Consider the following 24,668-nt stretch of genomic DNA (forward strand, 5'->3'; position numbering starts at 1 on the left):
CTCCTTCTTCCGTGTTTCCGTCTTTGACCCGACCCATGACCTCATTGTCGACATCAACACAAGCTCCACCAACTTCACCCTCCCGAGCGGTGGGCCCAACATCGACCAACGGGTGCAGTGGCTGCCCCACTACGTCTTCCCCCTCCTGGACCCCCCCGACCTCTCTTCCAACCGCATTGTCAACATCCCCAACACGGCTCCACCTGACTCCTACTACTTGACCAATGTCCTCCGGCTCCTCAACTCCGGCCTTGTCCCTCAGCGCACTTGCCATGGCCGCTCCGGGGTACTCGAGAACATCAACAGCGCTGCTGGGCCTGTCTCGTGCTCTTCCCAGGTCATCACGGATCAAGTGCTGGGTCCTTGGCCGTACAGAGAAGCATTTGCCTTCATTATGCCGGAAGCAAGGTGCTCCTTAGCTACAACACTCCCTTTGCTCCTGTGATTCCCTGCCCTGCTCCTCTCCTCCTTCCCCTCCTCTTGTCATTGCTGCCGCTCTTCTTCTCCGCCTCCGCCTTCTCCTCTCGTTGCTCCTTCTCATTTCCGCTTCTCTGCCAATCGCGGCACTTTCCTTTCTTCCTGCTCTTGCCAACATCCCCGCGCTCGTCTCATCCTCAGCTCCAGGTGGTATCGCCTCGAGTGCGCAGGGCTGGGGTGCCCGCACGCCTTCTCGCACTTCGTCGCTCCTCTCATGATGATAGCGAGCACTAAGACTCAATTCCCCAGCCGCGCACTCGTCGGCAAGAGGCTGCCGACCGTCAAGACCGGGTGGCCCCAGCAGGACTCCCAGCTGGGAGTGGAAGGGGTCAGCTCAAGGGACGTGGCAGACCCCTGGATCAGCGAGTTCCTGCAGGAGGAGGGCTGGGCGAGGGTTACGATCTTCAGCTCTGATCCCTCGTTCCGTGTCGGGAAGTTCTACATCGGAGTGCTTGCGCTTACGGGCAGTAGCTACAGCATCATGGCGCGGGTAGGGAGGATAGCTCCTCTTGGTCTTCAGGCGATCGGCGTACCTTCCTCGTCCTTCGTCCCCTACGTGGGGAGGATGGTTCCTGGGAGGCGGTACAGCGGGAACGTGGAGGAGGGGGGATGGATCTACTACCGGCTGTCTCTGTCAGCTTCGGACATCAGCAAGAACACGGCTGTAACCATCATCACAGTAGAGCATGCTTCCCCTGCGGACCAGGTAGACTTGTGTCTCCTTGCTCCTTTACTCCTCGTTGATCTGCCCACAAGCGCCTTCCTCCTCCCCCTCTCCTTCCGTTTGCCTGCATGGATGGGTACACAGTGATCTTGTGCTGCCGTGTCTGCAACTTCTGCTTCATCTCCGCGTGCTGGCACTTCTTTGACGCGTTTGACTAGCTCAACGTCTACCTGAGGAAGGACGAGGCCCCGCACGACCTCACGACCCTCCCAGCTCGTCTCGCCTCAGGGCTGATAGTCAACGAAACTTACGGAGCAGGCGGAGGATGCAACGTGTCCGGGTGGGAGGGGGTCAAAGACTGCTCGTCATGCGGCGAGCTGGGAACTATCCTCGGTGGCCAGCACCTGCTGGGACATGCTTCGCTGCTGCAGAGGAGGGTTGCTATCCCGAGGAAGCATAACCTTCTGCGCCTGGTCCTCAAGTTCGTCAAGATCGACGAATGGGACAACAGCACGGCCTTCGTGATGGTGGATGGTGTGCAGGTGATGGAGGAGATGTGAGGGGAATGGGAGAGGAGCAGAGAGGGGGGGGGCAGGAGAAGGCCAGGAGAGCAGAGAAGGAGAGGAAAGCAGACAGGAAGGAAGAGGGGAGTAGCGAAGGGAGCTGGGGAGGGGGAGCAGCGAGAGAAAGCAATCGGGGAAAGGGAGGCAGGAAAGGGCCTGACGGCGATGGCACCTGCAAGGTATGGAACCACACCTTCACTTGCGACGTGATCCTCGACGGGCTGTGCGGAGGCTCTACCCGAGGATCTCCTCAGTGCGGGGCTGCGAGCTGGCCGGAGGAGGAGGTTCAGGTCAACGTGACGATACCGCACGAGCAGGCGACCGCAGAGATCAAGATTCTGACTGATCTACCGCAAGACTCTCAATTCGCCCTCCATCGCTCCTGGGGAATCGCTTCCTTCCAGTTCTGGTATCCTTGCCTCACTCACACACACACTCACTCACTCGCTCACTCACTCCTCATCCTCCTCCTCCCTCTCCTCCTCGCCCCCACCTCTCTTCTCTCCCTGCGATCCTGACGGAGATTGCCAGGTACTTCAACACGCACAGCAGGACGGCAGAGTGGGACGAGAGTAACGTGCTGCTATTCTCGAGCAACTTTTCCATCCCCCCCACTGATGTCTCCGACACCTGCACACCCATCAGCCTATACGACGCTCCTCACTGCGAGTGGAGTAACGGATCTCGGGTAACTTTCACTTCCTGTTTGACATGTGTTGGGAAAGAGGAGGCGACCGTGATGAGGCAAAGGGAGAGGGGGGGCAGGAGCAGGAGCAGGAGCAGGAGCAGGAGCAGGAGAAAATGAAAGAGGTCGTGGCAGAGCAGGAGCAGGAGCAGGGGCAGGGGCAAGAACAGGAGCAAAGAACAGGAGCAAAAAACACGAGGAGGAGGAGCAGGAGGAGGAGGGGTAATATTGGCATAGGTGTGCACAGGAGGACAGCTCTGCAGCCAGAGATCGTTTTCGTACAGGTTGAGCTCAGCAGGAGAGTACTTCGTTGGGGTCTACGGCCTTAACGTCTCCCTGCCGTTCCTCCGCTTCCTCGTTTCCACCCACGTGGTGCAGACCTTGTCCTTCGATGACGCGCTGCCCTCCATCCTTGCGGATAAGCGCGCCGAGCCTCTCCCCCTAATTCAGACCTATCCGAGGTCCTCAGTGAGAGCGAGGGGGGGGGGGAGGGGAGGGGGAAGGAAAAAAGGGGGCCGAGAGGGAAAGTGGGGGGAGGAAGTGGGGGCAACGGAAGAGAAGGGCGGGAGAGAGTTGAGGAGGGAGCGCTCCGCAGGAGCCAGGGAGAGAGGGAAGGGAGGGGGGAAGGGGGGTAAGTCAACTGATTTATCTCTTCTCTCAGAGTGTCAGTGGCGCATGGTCCAGGGATCTCCATCGGTCTTGCCGGTGGTCAGAGGGTGTCAAGTTCCCCCCTGACGAGCCGCTGGCAGGAATCCCGTCCTCCTTCTACATCCGCACCAAGGACAAGTACGGCAACCTTAGAAGCACAGGGGGAGACACTTTCAACGTCACCTTTACCTCCTGCTACAATGTCCTCACATCCTTGCACGCTGCTGCCAGTCTCGCTGACCACCTCCCAGGGGTCCTGTGCTGCCAGCCCACAGGCGACAAGCTGCCAGGCAGCGGAAGTTTCCAGCAGCGTCCCGACCTTTGTCTTCGACCTGGGCGATGGCAATTATTTCGTGTCCTACACTCTCACAGGGACGGGGAGGTACCAGATGAGCGTGCAGACTCAGGGAGTTCACATTCGAGGCTCTCCCTTCGAGGTGATGACGACCAGGAGGAGGAGGAGGAGGAGGAGGAGGAGGAGGATGGAAAGTAGGTGGATGTATGATGATGGCGATTCTCGTTCTCGTTCGCGTGCGGGTTCCCGTGCTGTTAGCCATCATGATTGTGAAGAGGGAGCGGAGAGAGGGACTGACAAGTAGGAGGAGGAGGAAGCAGAGCCTCACTGTGGCTGACAGGTTCTGTCCCAACCGGATTCAATCCTGCTGCACGTAGAGACAGGAGCGACTTTCAACCAGAGCTTCCGCCGGCTCCAATCCTCCGTCCCTGAGCGGGGAAGTGTCTTTGAAAGGATGTATACCTTCTTCTCCTTCCTGGTCAACGACATGATGGCAGATGTCACCATTGAGGTCGATACAACGGGAGCCTGTCGATCCCTTTGACTTGCCCTGCTCCCAGGTGTTGACACTCACCGGCGAAACTGACGTGCTGGTGTCAAACACTCGAGAATTTCCCAACTTGGGAACCCCAGCTGACGTCCAGTGGAGATCTGACTGGATCAACCTGGGAGGGAACGTTCACAGGATTCAGAGTAAGAGAAACATGTCGCAGGTTGTCGTCAGTGATTGTTCTTGACGCAGTTGGTTATGAGGACCCTCTCTTCCTGATTGGATCTTACCATCTTGCCGTCTTTGGGAGACAGAATGCAACTTTTGACATCAATGTCACTGTTGAGCAGGTGGCGAGAGAGGTAGGTCATCACTAGACAAATTGCTCGGCTTGACATGTCTTGATCAGATTCAGTTTGGCAGAAGCTATGGATCAACATTGTCCACCGGGCCCAACTGCTCTCAAGATGCTGACTGCGGTGATGCATATTTCTTAGATTTGATGTGGAGAAGGAGCAGGAGCAGGAGCAGGAGCAGGAGCAGGAGCAGGAGCAGAAGCAGGACGAAAAGTGGGAAGAGGATCAGGAGGGAAAGGATGGAGAAGAGCGAGATGATAGATGTTTACAAGTATATTGCTCGCTATTTCATAGTTGGCTCCCAAGGAGTATGGAAGAGAGTACATAGCGGTTGACAACGAACTGATCCAAAGGGAGAGGGACTAGGGTCAGGAAAGGACAGCCTTCACTGATCCTGCGCTCAGCCTCGGAGTACGTGTGCCAGGACGGCGCTTGCAAACAGCTCAGAAGATTCAGATTGAGGCCGATCAATCCCTACTATATGATCGCCTTTAGGACCAGGAGCACCACGAGCTTCAGCGCAGCCCTTGTCAATACAGGAGCCTCGAACCAGAGTGCATGTGACAACCTGGTGCTATGGGTCACCATCGACAAGCCGTACCCGCAGGTCTGCATGCGATCGATCCCTTTCCTCCTCACGGGCTTGTCAGGGAAACCTCGTCAACGCCTCGGTCAACGTGTTGCCTCCAGCAGTCGGTCCTAGTCCTCTGTCTTGTGAGCAAGTTCAGCTCATCGCCATCAACCAACCGAGAGTTGGCGCAAACTACTACATCTCGATCACCGTGAGTGATGAACCTCCTCGTTTGCTCACAGTGACAAAGTCTTCTCCTCTTCAGTCGGCAACGATCCAGAACGCAACAACAGCGTTCAGCATATCTGCAGCGTCCAGCGTGACCCCTCCTCCCAGCCTCCAGAGCCTCTTCGTCCCTCCTAGAATCAACCTCCTCAACGTGTACCAGTCAAACTCAACAAACTCTTCGCGCAACGTCACGAGCAAGAACGTCACATGGACTTCTCTTGGCAATGAGGTCTCTTGCTGGCAACCTGCCCGCTCCTTGCGTTCCTGACGTGCCACGTCAGGTAAGTGGCGAAGTCCCACAGGGTAGATCCGTCTACTTCGCCTTCACTCTCCCCAGCTCTCAGTCCGAGCTTCGATGTCAAGTCAACTGCTCAGTCGGCAAGGTCCTCCTGTTCCTCTCAACCAACGACTCCTTCCCCGACCGCTCGCGCCCGTCGAATCTTCAGGTGAAGCCTGTGAAAGGGCTGACAACTCCCTGATTGCCCCCTGTCCTCAGTGGAGAACGGATGCTCAGTACCCAGGAGGACAGGTCGACCCTCGGATCGCTCCTCCTCTCCTGACCCTGTGCAGGCTAGTGCGCAGATCATTGCTCGCCCGACGGACCCAGGGTTCGCTGCTGGAATCTACTACCTGTCAGTCTTCGGTTCTGAGCCGTGTTCCTTCCAGGTACGGGCCTGCTCTCTTTTTCCCTCCTGCTGTCCTCTTCTGCCGCCCTTTCTCCATATCCATATCCTTTCTTCTTCCTATCTTCTCTTCTCTTCTTCTCCTCCTATCCTTTCCCGCCATGTGGTGGGACGCAAGTGATCTGTGTGCGGGTACAGCTGCTCTGTCAGATCGAGGTGACGGCTCCGACCGTCAAGATCGGCAACAACTATGGGGGAAGGTGGGAAGGAGACGACCTGTCGCTCCGAGCGTCTCAGTGACTTTGCCGGCAGGATCACTGCACAAGGAGGCTACGCCTTCTATCGGTTGTTGGCAGACGGACTTCAGAACCGTGTCATCATTGTCACCAAACTCTCCGTAGCAAGCGTTGCTGCTTTCACTCCGCCGTTGGCTATCTACGTGCAGGTTTTTTCTGCTCTCTGCCGCGGCTGCCTGAACCCCCTCCTCTCCTTCCCCTCTTCCAATCTCTGTTACTACTCCTCTTCCCCTTTGTCACCCATTTCTTCCTCCCCTTGCCCTTCTTCCTCTTTCCCTTCTCCGTCCTCCTGTGGTTGATGATCGAGTGCTCGTTGCCAGAGGTCCGAGCCATCGACGAGTGCTCGCACTTTGACAACTTGCTCGGTGCAAAAGAACATCGACTGTGTGCAGCCGACCTTGAGCCCCAACTGTGAGAAAGGCAGAGGAAGGCAGGACGAGGGTGTTTGACTCGAAGGCAGGCACTTGCAACGGAACTTTCACTGGGAACTGGACGGCGGCAGCAGCATCGAGGTAGGACGATGCTGCTGGATCATACTTGAGAATGCTGACCCTCCTTCACCTCTCCTACTCTTCTCACGCTCTCCTTGCTCTGGCAGTTGCGCATGGCCTTGCGATAGTCCTTTCAGTAGCGATCAGGGGAGTCTGGGACAGGCCTCGTATCAAGGGAGAACCAGCGTTGAGGTACATGAAGTCAGCTCAGCAAGACTTCTTCCGTTGACTTGAGCTGCTTGCTTTAGGCGATCCTCGTCCCAGGTTCTGTCTACTACGTTGCCGTTGCCTGCGTCCCTGGTGTCACCCTCCCTGTCACTTTCTCCGTGAGCTTTCAAACTTTTTGATCGGCCGCTCAGCCCTCATCAAGCTGCCCTGTAACATAATGTGACTCTGTGACAAGTAAACTAGATGTCTAAAGTGTCGTAATCCCCCGCGATCGAACCGTGAGCTCAACGATTGCCAGCCGCTAAGCCCGCAGTAACCGAGCCAGGGGGCGCGTCCGCTGAGTCAAGCCGCCGCCGGTTGGCTCAGTGTGACGGGTGAGCGGGCCCCGGCACGGTGACCGGCGGCGGTTGAACCGACAACGCCCGGCCCGGCCCCGGCTCCCCTTACTTGACCGGATGCGAAGGTGAACCGGCAGTTGCTTGTGACTGGTGGTGAGCCACAAACTAGTGACCTTCCAATTACAACGGAACCGTTGGTTTCCGTTATTTGGCTCACTTGATCCGTTATGCCTCTCCTCTCCCCCAATCGTTGCGATTTACCATCCCTTGTTGGTCCATAGGATGACAGTACCCCACCTCAAGTACAGAATGACTCAATCCACCCTTATTTCGCCACTACCCCACCCACAATTGGAGAGCTCCCTCTTGCAATACACCCCACAATTTGTGGGGTAATAACAAAGACCACCCTACCCAATTCAACCGTACCCCTGATTTCGGCAAACTCCTTTGGCCGCAACATATGTTTGACGACCCTACCCTACCGTCACTTAACCCCTTCAGCTCCCTGGATTTAATCGAACTATACGAGAATACACCGGTGCTGGTCTTTGATCACCCCTTCAAATCCAAAGAAGTACCCCCATATTGCCCAATTCTGACAAACCTTCTTGGAACCCCAGCACCCCTCATTCGATGTACCCCCTCTAAAACACCACTACCCCGGTCTGTGTTATATGATGGGGTGCGCCCTCCTGACTTCCCAGTACGTACATATGGCGACGAGAGCGGCATGCGCAGCTCTTCTGATGCTGCTCCCGCATGCAGATTCGTTCATTCTCCCCTCCCCCGCTCTCAGCGTTGTATCTCCCTCCCACAACAGCCTACTGCACAGGGATCTAGCTTCTCTTTCCCTCGAGAACGGACCTGCACATCAGAAGTGGGTGAAACTTGGAAAGCCATCGGACCGTAGGACTAGAGGACGAGAATGCAGCCCAAGCATGGTGATGGATCCTTTCGTAAAAGACCTTTTTATCGGAGGACTCGCAGGAACGATTTCGAATATCGTCGTGTTTCCTGTTGATCTTGCCAAGACGAAGATGCAAAACGCCAAGGATCAGGCAGACAAGCAGAAGTATGGGGGATTCTTTTCTACCGTTTCGTCGATCGTGAAGGAGGAAGGTGTTCATGGACTATGGTCAGGATCCTTGCCTGTTCTGATGGGCAGCGCGCCGGAGTCTGCGATCCAACTTGCCTGCCATTCATGGCTGATTGCCTTCCTGCTCCATGGGATGAGCCAGGATGCGTCTTCAGAGGCACAGCTCCCGCTCACTCTACAGATCATCGCAGGAGGGATTGCAGGAGCGTCAACACTCATTGCTACAAATCCTATGGAGGTGCTGCGGATAAGGGCAGCAAGTAGTGACCAGCGATGTCTGATCACCAACGTGAAGTCCCTAGGTAAAATCCTTTCCTGAGCTCTTTTTCATGAGCAGCTGACGTGGGGTTTGTTCCAACAGGACTGTTGGGATTGTTCGCAGGATATCAAGCAACGTGGTTGCGTGACATTCCTTTTGCTGGCATCTACTTCCCGATGTATTGCAACATGAAAGTCTTGGTGACACAGAGTGAGTCTTTTTGTCATGTCGTTCATCACAACTGACTGGTTGTTCCAGTGATGGCTGCCTGCAACCTTCCGGCCTACGAATCAATCTCCATGACAATGGCTGGGCTGCTTGCTGGCATGTTTGCTTCCTGCGTCACAACCCCGGCCGATGTGATCAAGACGAGGATTCAAACCAACATCGGAAAGAGCCTTGCGTCCAGCAGTGTTCAGTCACACCCCAGGCTCGTCGCTGCCTTCTCCACCAACGACGACGCTAACAGCGGCTGTATCAAGTCAACAGCTCTGAGCATGGTTGTGGAGGAGGGTTGGCACTCCTTCCTCAGCGGAGTGGGTCCTCGTGTAATGAGGTTGGCTCCAGGAATGGCTATCACCCTCGTAATCTACGAGACTCTGCAGAAGGTTGTTTGACATCACTGATTCGATTGGCAAGTCATGTTCATGTACACTACATCTATTCTTCTTCTGTACCTGTATTATTAAAAAATCACGCGCTACTCTACTTTTGTTCGCCGAGCTCGGCGATAGCAGTCTCCGAAGTTGAATCGGATGGAGGCCCGTGTTTACTGTGCCAGGCCGGGCGCCGCACGGTCTGAACTTGGCAAGCCGCCCGGCACTGAAGTTCGATCGGGCACTGCCAAAATCTCGAGCACCCCTGCATCTGATAGCAATAATTAGTACAAGGCAGGGGTACATATCAATGCAATAGTTGAGTAAAGAGCTGTCGTGGTTTCGATCCTTCCCCACGTCAGCGCGCCATGCTGAACTTCAAGGATCTCTACTCGCGCTCAGTCGCCATGGTGAAGCAGGTACAGGAGCAGTACCAGGGGATACAGACAGCTGCTCCTCCTCCTATCAAGGAGGCTGAGCCAACTTACCCGGGCACCAAGGTCATTGCCAAGTAAGAACTTCGAGTGTGATGTTGCCGCTGCTGTTGACTTCTAGTTCAGTCAGGAGCGCTTGTGGAATCAGATTGTGCAGAATGGAGCAAACATGGCAAGCAAGATTTCTGTGAGATGATTGATCCAGTAAGCATGAACGATTGTACTGATTGCGATTGCTAGGCGCAAGATCAGGCAGTGAAGCAGCTCTCTGATACTTGTGAGAAGGAGAATGATTCATGGAGCGTCTTGAACGAAGAGCTGGGACAGTTGGACAGCTCGCTGACTGCAGTCGACAAAATTAGAAAGGAGATGGAGTCCATTTGTGCTGAGCTGAAGAAGTACGATGAAGCGCTGAACGGGCACCTGGAAGCAAAAGAAGAACGGGAGATGGCCAAGTGGAAAGCTTCCATCGAGAAAGACACGCAGGCGTTTGCTGAGAAGCGAGGAAGAGACATCGAGGCCTTGGAAAAGAAGCTTAAAGTAGAACAGCTGCGACAAATGAAGTTGAAGAAGGCAGAGGAGGACAAGCTTCTCCGAGAACTTGAGGCCAAGGAGAAGAGAGAGGCGAAGCTCAAGGCTGAGGCTGAGCGGAAGGAGCGGCAAGCGAAGGAGGAGGCTGAACGGCTGATTGCCAGGGCAGAAGCAGAAGCGAAGCAGGCGAAGGCAGAGGCAGAGAGGCTGCAGGCAGAGGCAGAGAAGAAGGCGAGGCTTGCCAAGGAGCTGGCGGAGAAGGCGAGGAGCGAAGCGAAGGAGAAACATACCGATGATAGCGCTGGAAAATCAGCTGCTGCTCCTGAACAAGCGAAGGAGGAGCCGGTGGAAAAACAGGAAGAGGCTGAGAAGAAGACTGAAGCCGATCCAGGCGAGGAGGAAAAGAAATAGCCGAAAAGAGCAAGATCAAACGAAAAATCTTTATTATTTGAAACATTTAGTTTAAACTCTGTGAAAACAGACGATGTCAAGGACTTGTTCTCTTTCATGTGTGAAAATCATCATCCATCACGTGCATTACTGTGGGTGTTGAGTAGAACAGAAAAGAATACGGTTGATCTGCGATATGGGAATATCGTCAGCAGGAGCTATCGATTGAGTTGTGTGAAAGGATTGGATCTCTTTCTCGTTCGTCGTCTTGGGCACTTCAATCGTGTCTGCACGACATCCATGGTCAGGCAGGGAGCGAAGAGTGTGCGCGTTTCACCTCGGATGGTGTAGTATGATTCGAAACGATTGGTGTTGATGATGTTCCAGGCATTGTAGACGATGACGATATAGATGACGAGAAATATGAACCAGGTAGGCAGCGCAACCGCCCAATATCTGGAGCCAAGGAGGGCGCGTGAGTCGATACAGCGAGAGAGGCTAGGGGGGGGGGGGGGAGGGAAGGGAACGAACAAGCAGGAGCAGAAGAGGCATCGCAAGCGTCTCCTGACTTCACCTGTCGGGATAGTAAGTGATGCCCATGCTGCGAAGAACCCAGTCAGGGGTGTAGGCCCAGATGATCCACAGGGCTGCAGGGCTGCATGTCAGCGCGAGCATACAAGACCCTCTCTACCCCTCACCGAAGGAAAACAAACTTGAGAGGTACCCCACAATGCCGTAGACCTCCGCAGCCTTGGCTCCATGCGGAGCTCCTTTCTCGCTCTTGTTCATGATTTCATGCAGGTAAGCGTCGCTCAGGAGGGTTGAGATGTGAGGGGGAAGCAGGTGAGGGAGGAGGAGACGTGGGTGGGAGGGAGGAGAATCAAGCGGCCGGAAAAGAAGTGTTTATGAGGATGACGAGGGGCAGGAAACGTGAGAGCGAGTGAGGCAGGTGAGAGATGCACGAATGAGGAGGAGGAGGAGGAGGATGGAGGAGAAGACGGTGAAGGGGGTGGAGGTGGCGCTGGAGCAGGAGAAGGATCCAGGTTCGGTGCAGGTTTGAGGTCTGAGGCGAGGTCATAAAAGAGGCGATGCTTCTGAGGCGGGGGGCGGTTCATCGGAGAATGGAAAGGAATGTCCACGAAAGTTCGAAGCGATCTTCGGGGATGAAGTGAACGAGGAGGGAGAGGAAGAGGAGGAAGAGGAGAGGCAGGGAGTGACAGGACAGCAAAAACTTTCGAACGCGCTCAGCAGCTCATCACGTCGTCACGTGCAAGCTTGTCCGGGAATGTCTTTCGCTCGAAGCTGCCTCCTGCTCATCGCTTCCTTGGCGTCCTTGGCCCATGGCAAACGACAGCTTTCGCCCTCCAACATGACCATCTCCAGCAAGTACTTCCATCATAACTCTGAGATCCCAGCATACTTCACCTGTGACGGCCCGAACGTCTCCCCGCAGCTCTCATGGTCGTCGCCGCCCGGCGCTCAGGTGAAGCCTCCCCTTCAGGAGCCCATTGTCGCTGACTCGACGCCTCCTGTCCCTGCAGAGCTTCGTCTTGCTCATGAAGGACACGAGCAGTCTTGCGAAGAAGACAGAAAGAATACACTGGATAGGATGGGACATCCAAGGTGAGTTTCCTCCTCGGAACCCCTAACTGAGATCCCTTCAAGGGAACGGGGTCGACAACGATGCTCGATTGCCCATGGAAGGAAACAGCGACTTTGAGCAGGTGAGCAACCAAGTCTTCGCCTCCTCTCCTGCTCATCGAGATCGGCCTGCAGACGGCCGGGTACCGCGGCCCATGTCCTCCCAAGGGCGACAGTCACCACACATACAGCATCGAGCTGTTTGCGCTCAACGTGTCGACGTTGGGCACGAGGCTGAAGATGTGGAGCAAGTGGAATGATGTAAGGAAGGAGATGAGGCGTCATCTCATCGACAAGGTGATGGAAGATGCGAGGAGATTCCTGCTCTAGGTCATCTGATGTACGAGCAGGCGAGCTTCACGTTCTTGTACAAGAGAGGAGCTGCGATGGTCAATCTACCTGCCCCAGTCGCCGAGAGGAGGGAGTCAGTGAGAGGGAATCCGAAGCTGTAAGGAGTTAGCAGGGAGGTGGGGCAGGGGAGTTGACGCACCGTTGGCAGCAGCCGGAAGTTTTCTAGCGATCTCCTGTGAGCCTTTGCCGCGTTCGCTGCGGTTGTTTGACAAGAAACAAGTTGCTACACGTGCTGGCAGATGGTCCTCACGATGAACTTCCTTGTTAACCCCTCTGTGTTTGTCAAGTCCGACGCACGGTCGAAGCGAGAACAGGTGCACATGTTGGTGTTGCTATCTGTGCTGATGAAGAAGAGGTCGTGTTATTGTTGTTGTTGTTGATGATGACGACGATGATGATGACGACGACGATCATGGTAGTGGTGATGATGATGATGAAAAGAAGGTTCTGAGGGAGGAGATGGTCAACTGACTGCGTCCAGATATCGGAAATAGAAGAGAAGCTTGATGCAGCCTGCGATTCCAACCACTACATGAATCATCCATTCCCTCCTAGACAGATCTCGCATGCTTGTCAATATCTGCTCTCTGAATTTGAGGAGGTATGAGAGAAGAATGGTCTATGGGAGGCAAAGACGACACGGTGGACTTGAAGTGACAAGAATTTCTCATCTCTTCAGGCTGGAAAGGCCTTCATGCATCCAAAGGGAGATGACCGGTCAAAGATTGTTTTTCTGCTTGTTTGATTTCTCCCAAAGCTCGACATCACTTCTGTTGCCTCCCCTTACGCTCGCTCGTCCTGGCAGAATGTTGGAGCTCTGCATGCAGATGACGGGAGTTTGTAGAGGGTATGATCCTGAACAGGTAAGGGGGAGGCTGGTAGTCAGAGGAGCGGGAGCGGGAGCGGGAGCAGGAGAAGGAGAGGGAAGAACAAGTGAGGGAGCAAGTGGAGGAGTGGGAGACAAATACTGTTGTCTTGTAGTGACGTGATTACAGATTCCTCTCCTTGGGCGAGAAGGAGCGGCAGAAGACGTCGACGAGATGGGAAGGCGATGGGTGAGGCAAGCAAAGTGCTCTCAAGGTAAGGAGGAGGGGAGGAGCGTAGAGGAGGAGGGGGTGGGGGTATGATGAACAAGGTTGCAGGGTATAAGGAAGTGGATGGAGCATGTGTCAGAGCAGAGGAAGGTTGAGTATGAGGAGACGGCGAACAATTCATCTGGGAATTGAAACTGGAAGCTCCTAAAAACCTTCATTACAAAACTTTGACATCGTCATTCCTCATTGTCTGGCTTTTCTGGTTTCAAGTCAGTCTCTGACTTGATTGCAAGTTTTTCCTTGTCAAGAAGTAGCCGTCGCCTTCTTTGTTTGTGCTCGCATGATCAGCTTGTTCAGCACCTGGCAAGCCTACATCAACACGCAACCCCAATCGTCATTCCTTCTCCTCATCCTGTTCTCCTCTCCAGCTTCTCATCTCTTTCTTATCAACCCAACAGGCTCCCAGCTATCTCCTCTCTCTCCTCTCACCTTCTCTCCTCCTCTCCCCTCTCCGTCGTCCCTCCTTCCCCGCTCTCGACCCTTTCCCTCCTCCTCCTCATCCTCACTCTCTCCTCCTCCTCCTCCTCCTCCTCCTCCCTCCCTCCCTCCCTCCCTCCCCCCCCGCCCCCCCCCGCCCCCGTCCCCTCCCTCCTCCTCCTCCTCCCCTCCTCCCTCCCCTCCTCCCTCCTCCTCCTCCTCCTCCTCCTTGAGTCACTTCCCTCTCCCAAAGAGCCCCTCCTCCACTCTTGGCTCCCCTTCCCTGCCTCGACTGCCTCCCCTCCCCCATGTCCTCCTGTTAACACTGGCTGATTTGGCATTCACTCACCCAGGACCACAGCGAGGTGGAGAGGAGTGTTTCCGTCTTTCATCTTCGCGTTCACATCGACTCCTTTCTCAAGCGCAAACCTCGTCTACCACACGTCAGACCCCTCACTCCAGCGCTGCTCTCCCTACCGCGTTTGCATCGTTGTGCAGGACTGCAAGGTGCAGGAAAGAGATTTTGGCTATCAGCGCGGTAAGTCCTCGACACAATCACAGAGAGTCAGGGCTCACAATCTTGAGTGTAGCGAATGTCCGCGCCAAACCAGACAAGTTTGCACGCAAGGAAGAAGTTGTTGTCTCGTGCCTGAGGACAAGTCACCAGCGCCTGCCTGCACTCACAGCAGCTCCAAGTTTCACCGCATCCAACATCTGCCTGCTCATCATCATCCTCTCCTCATTGCTGAGATGCTTTCCCCCTTCCTGTCCTTCCTTGACCCGAATGTCCTGCATCCAGTTCGGTCATGAAGGTGGGCGAGGCTTCAGCAGGGACCTTGTCGTCTGACGGCCAGTAGATTCGATTTGATGCTTCCCATTCAGGAACTTGCTGAAATTCTATACGCAGCTACACGCAAAATTCAGATCGAGCTGAGGAGAGAGCAGAGGAGTGGGAAAGGAGAGGTCATTGGACCATTGCTGAATAGGGCGAGGAGAGGGAGGGAGGACAACTCAGGGTGGGAGGGCAGGAAGGAGAAGGAGGGACGGAGGAAGAGGGATGGGCTAGCAGGATACTTTACCTCCTGACTCGACCTCTTGGTGTAGAGGATTCGGCCATCGCACCATTGCTCAACCCCACTGGCAGGAGAGTCAACACAGAAAGGGCAGTTGGGAGAGGGAGGGGGGCGAGAGAGGAGGAAACAGCAGGAGGGAGGACACAAAAGGGAGGATAGAAGAAACGATAACTCCATTGATCAACTCCATTGATCATCCTCTCTCACCTGTCCTGATCTACAAACAGGCAGCTCACTTCTACCCCGTTGTAAAATGGCGCCCAGCCTTCGGTCCTGTCATTCTCCGCAGCGCTAGCGTCCTCGTCTGACAGGAGGTAAGTTACTGCCTCATCTCCTCAGGCACGCAAGGTTGCCTGCTTCCAATTCTTTTGGCTTCCTCCTGCCAAACTTCCGCCCCATCCTCGACCTGTAGTCTCCCTCCACTCTCGGCGGGAGCTCGATCGGCAGGTATTTCTCCTCCTCCTTCGCCTTGGCTTCATCGAAGACGGACGAGCTCTCCAGCTCCTCACTTGGCAGGTCGACGTCGCTCTCCTCATCAGAAGAGTCGTTCATGATCTCGTCCTGTGACGCCTTGAAGGAGGGGTCTTCTTCGCTGCTACTGCCGCTCGCCTTCTCATTCTTCTTCCCACCTCGGAGAGTTGGAAACCTCGTCGCCATCGCTCTAATCGTTTGCTGAGGGAGCGAATGCACGATAGAACAAGTGGTTTGCTCTCCTCCCATTGTTGAGCATGGGATCGAGGCGAACCAAAGAAACAGCAAGATGGTTCGGACATTTACACTGGTTAGCATGGTCAACAGAGTTAGCTTTCACCGCCTTATTCCACCTCGACCCGTTCAAGCTGGTTGAAAACTGCCATGGTCATGTTTTCTCTCATAGAGATATATTCCTCTTCCTCATATTCCCACTGTCGTCCTCCGCCTCCTCCTCCCTCCGCTCCCTCTCATGCTGCACAACATGCACCCCAATCCGCCATTTTCTACGGTGCCCTGACCACCATCAGGGGCTCGTTCAAACGTGCGAGAAAGGAGGGGTACTGTAACACAGAACCCTTTGAATGCAAAAAGTGGGTGGGGGTATCGATGAAGGGGTCAAATTAGCCTCAAATATCCGTTCAAACTACCGGTGCTGTGCAAGTATGCACCACTGTTGACACCTTGGCCGAAAACATGGAGAGTGCGGGGATAGCACAGGCAAGCTACAAGCGCGAAGGCAGGCAGGCAGGCAGGCAGGCAGGCAGGCAGGCAGGAAGGAAGGAAACGATAGTTGAATGGGAGATGCGAAGGGAGGGAGACAGGAGCTGGGCATACTTGCCATCAGGGAGGAAACTTCTCAAGAATTTCTGTGCGTGTGGTAGGGAGGAATGTTCGCTGTCCAGTGTGCCGTTAAAGGCGGTAGAGGAGGGAGCGGGGAGAGCATGCTCATCTGGGGATGGGATAGCAAGACCAGGAAAGTGAAAGAGAAAAGTCTATCTACGCGATACGCAATGAGCCAGTGAAGGCCGTCAAATGTACCTTAAACACTGATGATCCTGATTTTGATTCCCTGCTGCAGGGAAGGAAAGGTGCAAGGAGACAGTGAAGTTTGGAAGAGCCTTAGAGGCCATGGATCTGCTCGGGAGCTACGGAGGTGACAGCGACGAATCTTTGGAGGAGGGCCAGCAGGCAGAGGGCGGAAATGCAGAAGCCCCCGCCGCAGCGGACAGCCTGTCGAACATTGTGGGATACGTGCATGCAGACGATAGTGCAGAGATGTCCATCGACAAACCGCACACATCTCTTGCAGAACAGCTCTCTGAGCAGCTCGGAGCAGCTAAGGACTCGGATGAGAGCTCGCGCAAGCCCAGGAACCCTGCTGTCCGTGCAATATCGAAGAGCTCGACTCCTATCGTCGGCAGCCCCGGCGGGATCGTTCCCTCCGACGCGTCATCGCCTGAAACAGCAGAGAGGTGCTCGACTCCGATGCTCGTCAGCGAACAGATGCCGCAAGTTGAACTTCCGCCCGCACCGACCACAGAGATAGAGCCGAAGTTGATCGAGAACGTGAACAAGTACACGAGACTACGTGAAAAGGATAGAAAGGTGATGCGAGGAGGAACAACCTGGTTCTTGTGATGTGTATGACAGGTTAATGCTGACCTGTATGACAAGAAAGAGTTTCACAACCCCGGGATCCTCGAGGTTCTCATGGCAACCTACAACATCGACGGATACGGCAGCAACTATCCGAAGGAGCTCTTCGACCCCGCGGGATACTCCCCCAACATGTTCTACGACAGCTTGAGGAGGCAGGCGGCGATCAAGGAGGAGATGAAGGTGAGAGATTGTGCTGGAGAGCTTGTGCAATGCAGAGGCAGATGCTGTGAAGGAGGATAGGTAATTCTTAGCCCGCAGTTAGCGACGAGGACGAGAGTAGACTTTGACAGCGGAGGAGTCCAGCTACCTGATGCTAAGAGACCTCTCGTGCAGCTTGCAGCGGCGGGTGGAGGTATGGGGCTAGACGCGATTGCGGCGGGAGGTGAGCGGTGGAGGAGATCTTGTGGCCAGTGGAGGACCAAGTAGCTTACGCACGTGCAGCGGATGCGCAGGGGAGGAAGCGGAGCAAGTGGGATCAAGGGCTGCAGGGGCCCTCCATCAACACAGGTCTCTGCGATCTTCTTGTCCTGCAAGGCTGATCCGCGTTTCCTCAGCTGCAACTGGAATCGCCATCGCCGATCTCAAGCGCGTTCAGCAGCTGCAGCAGCAAACGAGTAGGAGATAGCTTCTTTGCAGCCCGAAGTGCGATGGTCCTTCCAACAATTAGCAACTCTAGACTACCCGAAACGCTCTCTCAGCATCTTTCGAGGCTCCCAGCAGTGGCTCGGGCCCATTTTTTCAAAGACTTGAACCTGCTGGCGGCTCTCTGGGAAGACTAAGATACTCGGGTATCAGTCACTGTCTCCCTTGGATCCAAAATGTTTCAGTTCTTCCCGCTGCCGCGCGTTCGCTGCCGATGATAGCTTGTCGAGATCGTCGAGTCTTGGCAGCATGTAACGAATAATCTCGGTGCTGAGTAACGGCCGTTTGCACGTCAATCCTCCCGCTCGGCCTTTCGACCCCTCTCAAACAGCTTCAATTCCTCGAGATTCAGAACAACAATCTGATGTCTATCCCCTCTCAGCCTCACCGTCCTTGACCTGTCCTCCAACCCTCTCAACTGCTCCTCCTCCGCATGGCGCGGACCTCTTCCGCCGACCTTGATCCCGACCTGCGACGTCACCATTACCTGCCCGGTCTCGTCATCACATGCCGCAGACCAACGCTTCTTGTCTCCTCACGAGAGCGTATCGTCCACCACGAGCTTCCTTCTCTCTCCCATGTCCCATTCTTGACCCCTTTCTACACCACCGGTAAGCCCCGTCGCTCTAGCTTCCCGAACCTCTCTTAAGGTCTTCCACGTGCGGCAGGGGGAGTTGGGCGACCTCATGGTCGAAGAGGAGGAGGAGGAGGAGGAGGTGTCGAGTACGGGCACGCGTGCGCCGGGGTAAGCAAGACGACTGTGAGGAGGATGGAGCGCGAGGGGGGGGCGGTGGGCTAGGCGATAGGAAGAGCTGACACAATAAGAGGGCAGAGGGCGGAGGCGGAGGTGGTGTGGTTCACCCGTCAAGATTCCCCAGCACAGCTACAGCTGGGAGACGAGCGGCCTCCTGCTCTCCCGCCTTCGCTGTAGAGCAAGTTGGACTGCCGGGCGGAATCGGATGAGGTGGAGTAATGCGACCTGCCTCTGGTCGTGTACGTGCTCGACTGTTCCGGCAGTATCGAGCTCGGTTCAGCCTAACCGCCCAGGGAGGGCGGTGAGAGTGAAAGAGGAGCGAGACTTGGCGGATAAGGCTCACAGGCGGGACGCGAGCTGGGCCCAAGTAGACGAGGAGCAAGAGGAAGGAGACTCGATCGGAGGGTTGCAAGGGGCATCAAGGTGGTACATGCCGCGATGATGCTTCATGCTGCAACGATAGCTCAGCGGTTAGCATCTTCATCATCTTCATTCCTCTTTCATCATTTTCATCCCCCTCCATCCTCCACTTGCTCGACACCTCATCGACTACTGAGCCTTCAGCCTTTGTTGCGGTTCATCCCACTCCCTCGCAGCTCCTCCCGTCAACCCACCGACTCTACTCTCCCCGTCCTAAAGATGGCACTCTTGCCCGACATGATCCGCGCAAGAGGCTCGATCCTCAGCCCCAGGAACGAGGACTCTCCTTCCTTGCTACCGCTCATCCCCACCCGCGGCCTGCAAGCTCAGCAGCATCAGCAGCATGCTGGCATTGATGATCGACAGACAAGGTCAAGACACAAGGGCATCATGGTGAGACAGCAGAGGGTCGACGGTCATCACGAACTGAAGGAAGGGAAGACATACAGGACGAGGTTGCAACACAAACACATCCGCACGCTCATCCGTCTCCGAGGCCTTACCTTCCATCCCCTCCCACAAGCCGCTGCTCGTCCAGCACTATCACGGGCCCGCTGTGTCCCGTTCTTTGGGAGTAGATCAAAATACAAACTGCGGGACGTCACTCGCTCGCGCTCTCTTTCTCTTCCTCCCTCACCCGCTAACGTTATCTGCAAACCCGCAATGCACCAAAACATCAAGTATCCGTGATCCCATTCGAGCTCGGGCATGTTCTTGAAGTTCATCCCGAACAAGCCTGTCAGGCTCCCGTCAAACTCTACAACCTCTCCTTGTGTCTTGGTACCGGTCAAGCACTGAAAGGGCATCATGCAGATTGTTGCTACTGTCAGAGCATACAGGGTCTTGTTCATCCTGGCATTCTGCAGCATCGCCATTGGCCAAACTTCTCGCCACCGCCAACATCCTCCTCCTCTCGGCGAACCTGGAAAGACGTGTAGAAGGTCTCTATCCCGACACAGAGGTCAATCAGAGACTGCGCCTCTTTCTCTATCTGCATCGTGCTGTCCCCTATCGTCAGTCCCTGCTCTACCCCCTCCCTCCTCAGGTCCTTCAGCCACCTCTGTATCAACGTGTCGAAACGCTCTGAGCTCTCCAGGCACCCGCACATGTCCTGGGCACAGGTGAGCAGAAGCCATCGGGCTCGCTCGCTCATGCACCTGACTCAGCTCGATGAAGAGGCTCCTGGCGTCCCAGGTGCATGCTCGGATCTTGAACAGCATCAGCACCTCCTCCCTCTTTCATCTCCCTTCCTTACCTGCCTCACCCTGGTCTTGAGCTTGTTGGACAGCTGCACGTGCTCATGCGAAGGGTCCCGCGCTACGAACAGTGCCAGCCCTTCCATGGCGTCCCCGTACATGTTGAGGATGGGAAACATCTGCGCTACCTGCGTCACCCCCAGCTCCTCGAGCCTCAAGGCAGCTGCTACCTGGTCAAGAATCGCATCAAGCAGGACGACGATGAGCGTTGGAATCCCTCGCCGCTCCTGTCGCCCCTTCAACACTCCACAGCTTCTGAGCGCTTCTCTCGCTTCACCTTGCAGTCCCTGCGGAGCAGAGATCTCCTGTTGCGCAGGTTCGCTTGGGCGGCCTTGACATGGCGCTTACTCTGAGCGAGGAGGAGGAAGGTGGGGAAGGCAGGGAGGAGGGAGGAGAGGAAGAAGACAGTAGGAGGAGGCAGCAAGTCTTCTACCTCCGTGATGGCGTTCTCGCAGTTTGTGTCCCCGAAGGTCACCAGTAGCCGCAGTTCAGGGAAGAAGAAGAGCGACAGCTGCACCATGACACGTCACCCTCCACCGCCTCCTCCTCCGCCTCCTCCCTCTCCTCCTCCTCCTCACTCTCCCTCTCCAACCTGGATCTCGATCAGCTGTAGCTCGTCCGACGCCGACGTCTCCTCCGAGATGGAGGGCGTGGAAGGCTCTAGCCTGAGCTCGTGGGCAACTATGAACAGATAGTCCAGCTCCTCCCTCGTGCCCTCCACGAATTTCGCCTGTTCGCCATCGCCTCCAAGTCAATCCTGTGCGTGCTCAGCATGTCCCTCACTACCTGAGGCCCCACGTTCCCCTCCAGCACAATCGCAACGTCCTCGGTGCTGACGTGCAACACCTCTCGCAGCGCCTTGAGCACGTGCTGCACGCCCGGTCGAGCATGTCAGCACAAGAGCTAGGAGCGTTTCTCTTACCTCATCGGATCCGTAAACGTGAAGCCAGTCAGAAGCTTCACTATGGTCTCCCTCATCCTCCACGGAAGATGCACTGCTCACTGGCAGGGGCGCCATCACGGCAAGGTTGTTGTACCCTGCTCGAACACGCCCTGATTGTTTTGTGCCTGCTCTCCGTGCTCTATAGCCTTTCTGACCTTCACTTTCCAGCCCATCGCATTGATGGCAGCACACTGATTCTAGTCTTTCCTTCATCATCTCCCTGGCCGCAGCGAGCTTTACCCTCCCTTCCTCAGCGAATTCGTGACAAAACCGCCAGTGATCGATAGTGCACACATGATCATGTTTTGACTGCCTGATCTTCCTCTTTATCTGAGCTTGCTTCGCCTTAAGGAGAGTCGCAAACGAGAGCAGGCCATCGGAGCTCCTCTCGATCTTGCTCTCTGTCGTCCTCAACTTATGCTGAGATTGGTCGCTTGAAGTTCGTTTGAGGTCAAAACTCCGAGAGACTTCAAAAGATGCACGAGGAGTTATGTATCTTATGGAGTCAGTTTCAGTCTCTTTCAGCTCTTCTTCTGGCAAGGAACTTCCTTTGCAATCAGTGCAGGTCAAGAAAGAAGTCAAATCAAACTGACCTCATTCCATCCAAATGCTGATTGCAACGTGAAGAATTCTTGTCACGGTCATTCAGATGGGTGATATCCATGGCTCCATCGTGCCTGACAGCAGAACTTGAACATAACAGAAGCTACACACCCTCCTCTCACAAGGGGCGCAGAGACGGACTCCAACACCTTGATCGTACTCCGTAGAGGTCGCAAACTGTCGGAGCAGGAATACTCGACGAAAGACTGGAACACAAGACAAAGGAGCAGAAGTCAGCACATACATCAGTCAGAGACTTCATCGTCATAACAGTGATGAGCGTTCGAGGGCGTGTGCATGATCGTTCCAAGTCTCCTCGTCCTCTCCTTCCTCTCCCTCCGCAGGGAACTTCAAACCCCGCACACCCTCATTCCAAGTAAACCGAATCTTTTCCCCGGATCACCCACCCCCCAACATTCCCCGGAACTAAATTTCCGCCCAGCCCCCGGACTTCTACCCCCCGAAATCTTTTGCCATGATACTCCCCGCCCTCTTCACTACCCCACCGTACGGGGCCACCCCCATTATACTGGTATCACGGTCAAGTTTGACGTTTTTTTTATCCTGGCGCCCGCCGACTGACAGTGACCTATTTTGAGGGTCAAGCCTGCTCGCCGCTCCTGATTGTACGGTCCTCGTACTGATTTTTAAGTTAACTTTGAGTAAAGGCCCTTACTCGGATCGGATGATCGCCGATCATGGGCCGATCAAACCTTCCGGCGGGTGATCGGACTTTGAGTCACTTGAATAAACTTGATTCAATGAGTCACCCGGCCGGCGCGGCCGCGGCCGCGCGGCCCGCCGGGGGCTCTCGGCTCAGGAACTTCGGAACCGTCATTGAAAGAGGCTCAAGACATTCCGAGTTCCGCATGGTATTTTCTCACCATGCCTCGCTTTTTACCGTTATGATCACATGATTTCGAGCGGGGTACCTCACTGAGTCAGCCCGGGCGCGGCCTACCGGCGTCGCGGCACTGCCCGGCAATGGCCGCGTGCGCCGCGGCCGCGGCGCGCTTCGACAATGGTTGAAAGTCAGGCCGGCCCCTGTTTGAATCGGGGCCGGACTGAGGGCTGACTGATGATCCGAGTGCCTGGCCCAGTGAGAGGGCCCGGCCCGGCGGGACTCCGGCCTCAGTCGGACCGTACTGTACTCCGCGGCCCGGCGCCGGCCCGGGAGCCTCCCCGGCGCCGGCGCCGGCGCGGTGGCATGGTGACCGGCCGGCCGGGTACGGCCCTGCCACGGTGGCCCGTCGGGCTGTGCCAGTGGCGGCACCCGGTGACTGACCCGTGACTCACCGTGTGATCGCCGGACCGTCCGGCGATCGACGGTCAGTGCCCCCGCGGCCCGCGGCCCTGCAGCCTGAACACATAAACGAGCTCTGCCGGCTATGGCACGTCTAGCGGCATGTGCTGTGCTTGCCGGCGCCGTCTCTGTGCAGGCGTTCCTTGCCCCTCCTCCTTCGCTTGCCCAGCGCTCTCCCACGGTCTCTCTGAGGATGCACCAGACGCCGTCTCCCTCTCCTCGCGCAGCACCCGTCGCTGACTGCAAGGACCTCACCAAGGATCCGAAACCTGTAACACGCAGAGCAGCAGCGCGGGTCATTTCGCTGGGTCTGGGCCTCAGTCTCATGGGCTCCCTTCCTGTGAGAGCAGCTGACGCCCCTCCACAAACTTCGCCGGCAGAGGATCAGCTCCCGCAGATTTCACTCGACAAGTTTTACGAGCTCCTCCGGGACCAGAAGGTGGAACTGGTGGAGTTTGACGGGCCTCTGTTCCAGGTATGCGCCTTGACCCCATGCGCTCCAGTGAGCTGATGAGATAGTATGCAGAAAGCTGTGGTTACCTCGGAGGGGAAGCAGTACTTGATAGGAGAGGGGTATCCAAAGGAGTCTTCCTTCAGCCCCCAGGGCCCGCTACAGGTGGTGGGTAAGATCAAGAACGAGATGAAAGCAGGAAACCCCGTGCAGTGGAGGTGGAAGGGGGGAAGCGCTTTCAAGAAGCGATCCAGCGATGAGCAAGACGCGAAGAGCAAGGAGAATGCTGAGGCCAAGAGCAAAGCCTCCTCCCAGCCCTTCAAGTTTTCCCTTCCCCTGCCTCCCAAGAACCTGTAGAATTGTTTGACAGAATGAAACACGAACAGCATAGCGAGTAGATCAGTCATCGTTACCCTCGTCTCGATCATGCTTGCATGCATCGAGTCCCTTTCCTGCATCTGCAAGCTCCTTACTTGCAATGCGCAAGACACAGACACGATTTCCAAAGAGGTAGGAAGCTGATTGCACAAAGACCTTCAGGAAGCATAAATAGCACCTCTGTCTTGAGAATATTTTTTGCAGGTTTCGAACTGAAAGTTCGCAACTTGCAACATGTGAAAAGAGTGTTCCATGTTTCAAAAAATTCATTCCAAGAAGCCTACTCATCGATACGAGGGTGATAAAACGAGGATACCACATGCACTTCAAACAGCATCTGCATCAACAGCATCTTTTTCTTCTCTCACACACTCTTCATTCTCGCTCAATGAAACGCACTGGCAAGACATAGATGCATCGGTCTGCTAGACGAGCAAGCGGCTTACTGGCTAGACGATTGGTACAAGCCTGCCTCACTGAAATGTATAGGAAAATATCAAGGGCAGAAAGATGCTAAAGGAGTAAATAGAGATTGATGCCCGACATAGATATAAGGGGACTGAAGTCTTGATGGGTGGTGTCATAGAACAAGACAAGTCGAGATGAAGATGATACGTGTATGATGTTGTTGTGTTGCAGAGGAGCTTGTCTTTGTGTTGTCTCGATTGCTCTTCTCGTGCTGGGTGCTGTGCAGGCCATGTCACCCTCGGACAAGAGCGAGCGGGCCCGGACAGTGAGTGTGACACGTGTGAACAGTAGGTGCGTGGCGAGGATGGGGAAAGAGGAAGCAAGGGCTCAGATCGAGAAGGAGATGATGAGAATGCTGAATAAGCGCAAGCCCAAGTCCTGCTGACCCAGCGAGGTAAGCTCCTCCTCCTCCCTCCTCCTCCTCCTTCCTCCTTTCTCATCCTGTTGAACTCAGAGGCCCGTCCCCTTGGCGTCTCTCGCTTGCCGTCCTCACGCCTCCCCCCTTCCTCTCGTCCTCCTCGTTCCTACTCCTCCTCCCA

At 55.5% G+C, this 24,668-nt stretch overlaps 8 protein-coding genes across 8 annotated transcripts; 5 read left to right on the plus strand and 3 right to left on the minus strand.

Moving 5' to 3' along the window:
- Window positions 1-5,468: 5,468 nt before the first annotated feature.
- Window positions 5,469-6,804, plus strand: GUITHDRAFT_149858 (hypothetical protein; the record flags this gene model as incomplete). Its single annotated transcript, XM_005841702.1, has 8 exons — window positions 5,469-5,506; window positions 5,548-5,642; window positions 5,799-5,860; window positions 5,913-6,045; window positions 6,217-6,307; window positions 6,357-6,408; window positions 6,495-6,579; window positions 6,636-6,804. Coding segments are annotated over 6 exons (522 nt in total), but the record flags the coding sequence as incomplete, so codon positions are not given.
- A 1,036-nt stretch (window positions 6,805-7,840) lies between these two features.
- On the plus strand, window positions 7,841-8,868 carry GUITHDRAFT_62947 (hypothetical protein; the record flags this gene model as incomplete). Its single annotated transcript, XM_005841703.1, has 4 exons — window positions 7,841-8,294; window positions 8,354-8,461; window positions 8,510-8,664; window positions 8,734-8,868. The coding sequence occupies 4 exons, from the start codon at window positions 7,841-7,843 to the stop codon at window positions 8,866-8,868; spliced, it is 852 nt and encodes a 283-aa protein (XP_005841760.1).
- A 1,481-nt stretch (window positions 8,869-10,349) lies between these two features.
- GUITHDRAFT_131792 (hypothetical protein) lies at window positions 10,350-10,991 on the minus strand (the record flags this gene model as incomplete). The annotated part of the gene is made up of 4 exons (XM_005841704.1): window positions 10,350-10,489; window positions 10,540-10,658; window positions 10,777-10,849; window positions 10,901-10,991. The coding sequence occupies 4 exons, from the start codon at window positions 10,989-10,991 to the stop codon at window positions 10,350-10,352; spliced, it is 423 nt and encodes a 140-aa protein (XP_005841761.1).
- Window positions 10,992-11,487: 496 nt separating this feature from the next.
- On the plus strand, window positions 11,488-13,383 carry GUITHDRAFT_131793 (hypothetical protein; the record flags this gene model as incomplete). The annotated part of the gene is made up of 11 exons (XM_005841705.1): window positions 11,488-11,685; window positions 11,744-11,825; window positions 11,868-11,926; window positions 11,979-12,140; window positions 12,194-12,271; window positions 12,434-12,508; window positions 12,676-12,795; window positions 12,874-12,911; window positions 13,000-13,057; window positions 13,190-13,274; window positions 13,337-13,383. 11 exons carry the CDS (start codon window positions 11,488-11,490, stop codon window positions 13,381-13,383), a joined length of 1,002 nt encoding a protein of 333 aa, XP_005841762.1.
- Window positions 13,384-14,046: 663 nt separating this feature from the next.
- On the minus strand, window positions 14,047-15,435 carry GUITHDRAFT_99434 (hypothetical protein; the record flags this gene model as incomplete). Its single annotated transcript, XM_005841706.1, has 7 exons — window positions 14,047-14,139; window positions 14,183-14,232; window positions 14,282-14,354; window positions 14,408-14,494; window positions 14,541-14,612; window positions 14,785-14,842; window positions 15,185-15,435. The coding sequence occupies 7 exons, from the start codon at window positions 15,433-15,435 to the stop codon at window positions 14,047-14,049; spliced, it is 684 nt and encodes a 227-aa protein (XP_005841763.1).
- Window positions 15,436-16,380: 945 nt separating this feature from the next.
- On the plus strand, window positions 16,381-17,536 carry GUITHDRAFT_99435 (hypothetical protein; the record flags this gene model as incomplete). Its single annotated transcript, XM_005841707.1, has 5 exons — window positions 16,381-16,857; window positions 16,903-17,091; window positions 17,245-17,293; window positions 17,353-17,418; window positions 17,466-17,536. The coding sequence occupies 5 exons, from the start codon at window positions 16,381-16,383 to the stop codon at window positions 17,534-17,536; spliced, it is 852 nt and encodes a 283-aa protein (XP_005841764.1).
- A 1,376-nt stretch (window positions 17,537-18,912) lies between these two features.
- On the minus strand, window positions 18,913-21,001 carry GUITHDRAFT_99436 (hypothetical protein; the record flags this gene model as incomplete). Its single annotated transcript, XM_005841708.1, has 11 exons — window positions 18,913-19,045; window positions 19,231-19,318; window positions 19,365-19,463; window positions 19,512-19,587; window positions 19,650-19,838; window positions 19,885-19,935; window positions 19,983-20,210; window positions 20,261-20,494; window positions 20,576-20,713; window positions 20,770-20,853; window positions 20,906-21,001. 11 exons carry the CDS (start codon window positions 20,999-21,001, stop codon window positions 18,913-18,915), a joined length of 1,416 nt encoding a protein of 471 aa, XP_005841765.1.
- A 1,916-nt stretch (window positions 21,002-22,917) lies between these two features.
- Window positions 22,918-23,640, plus strand: GUITHDRAFT_131797 (hypothetical protein; the record flags this gene model as incomplete). The annotated part of the gene is made up of 2 exons (XM_005841709.1): window positions 22,918-23,307; window positions 23,359-23,640. 2 exons carry the CDS (start codon window positions 22,918-22,920, stop codon window positions 23,638-23,640), a joined length of 672 nt encoding a protein of 223 aa, XP_005841766.1.
- Window positions 23,641-24,668: the final 1,028 nt, after the last annotated feature.

Source organism: Guillardia theta (assembly GCF_000315625.1).
Source record: "Guillardia theta CCMP2712 unplaced genomic scaffold GUITHscaffold_2, whole genome shotgun sequence".
In the NCBI taxonomy this organism is placed as follows: domain Eukaryota; class Cryptophyceae; order Pyrenomonadales; family Geminigeraceae; genus Guillardia; species Guillardia theta.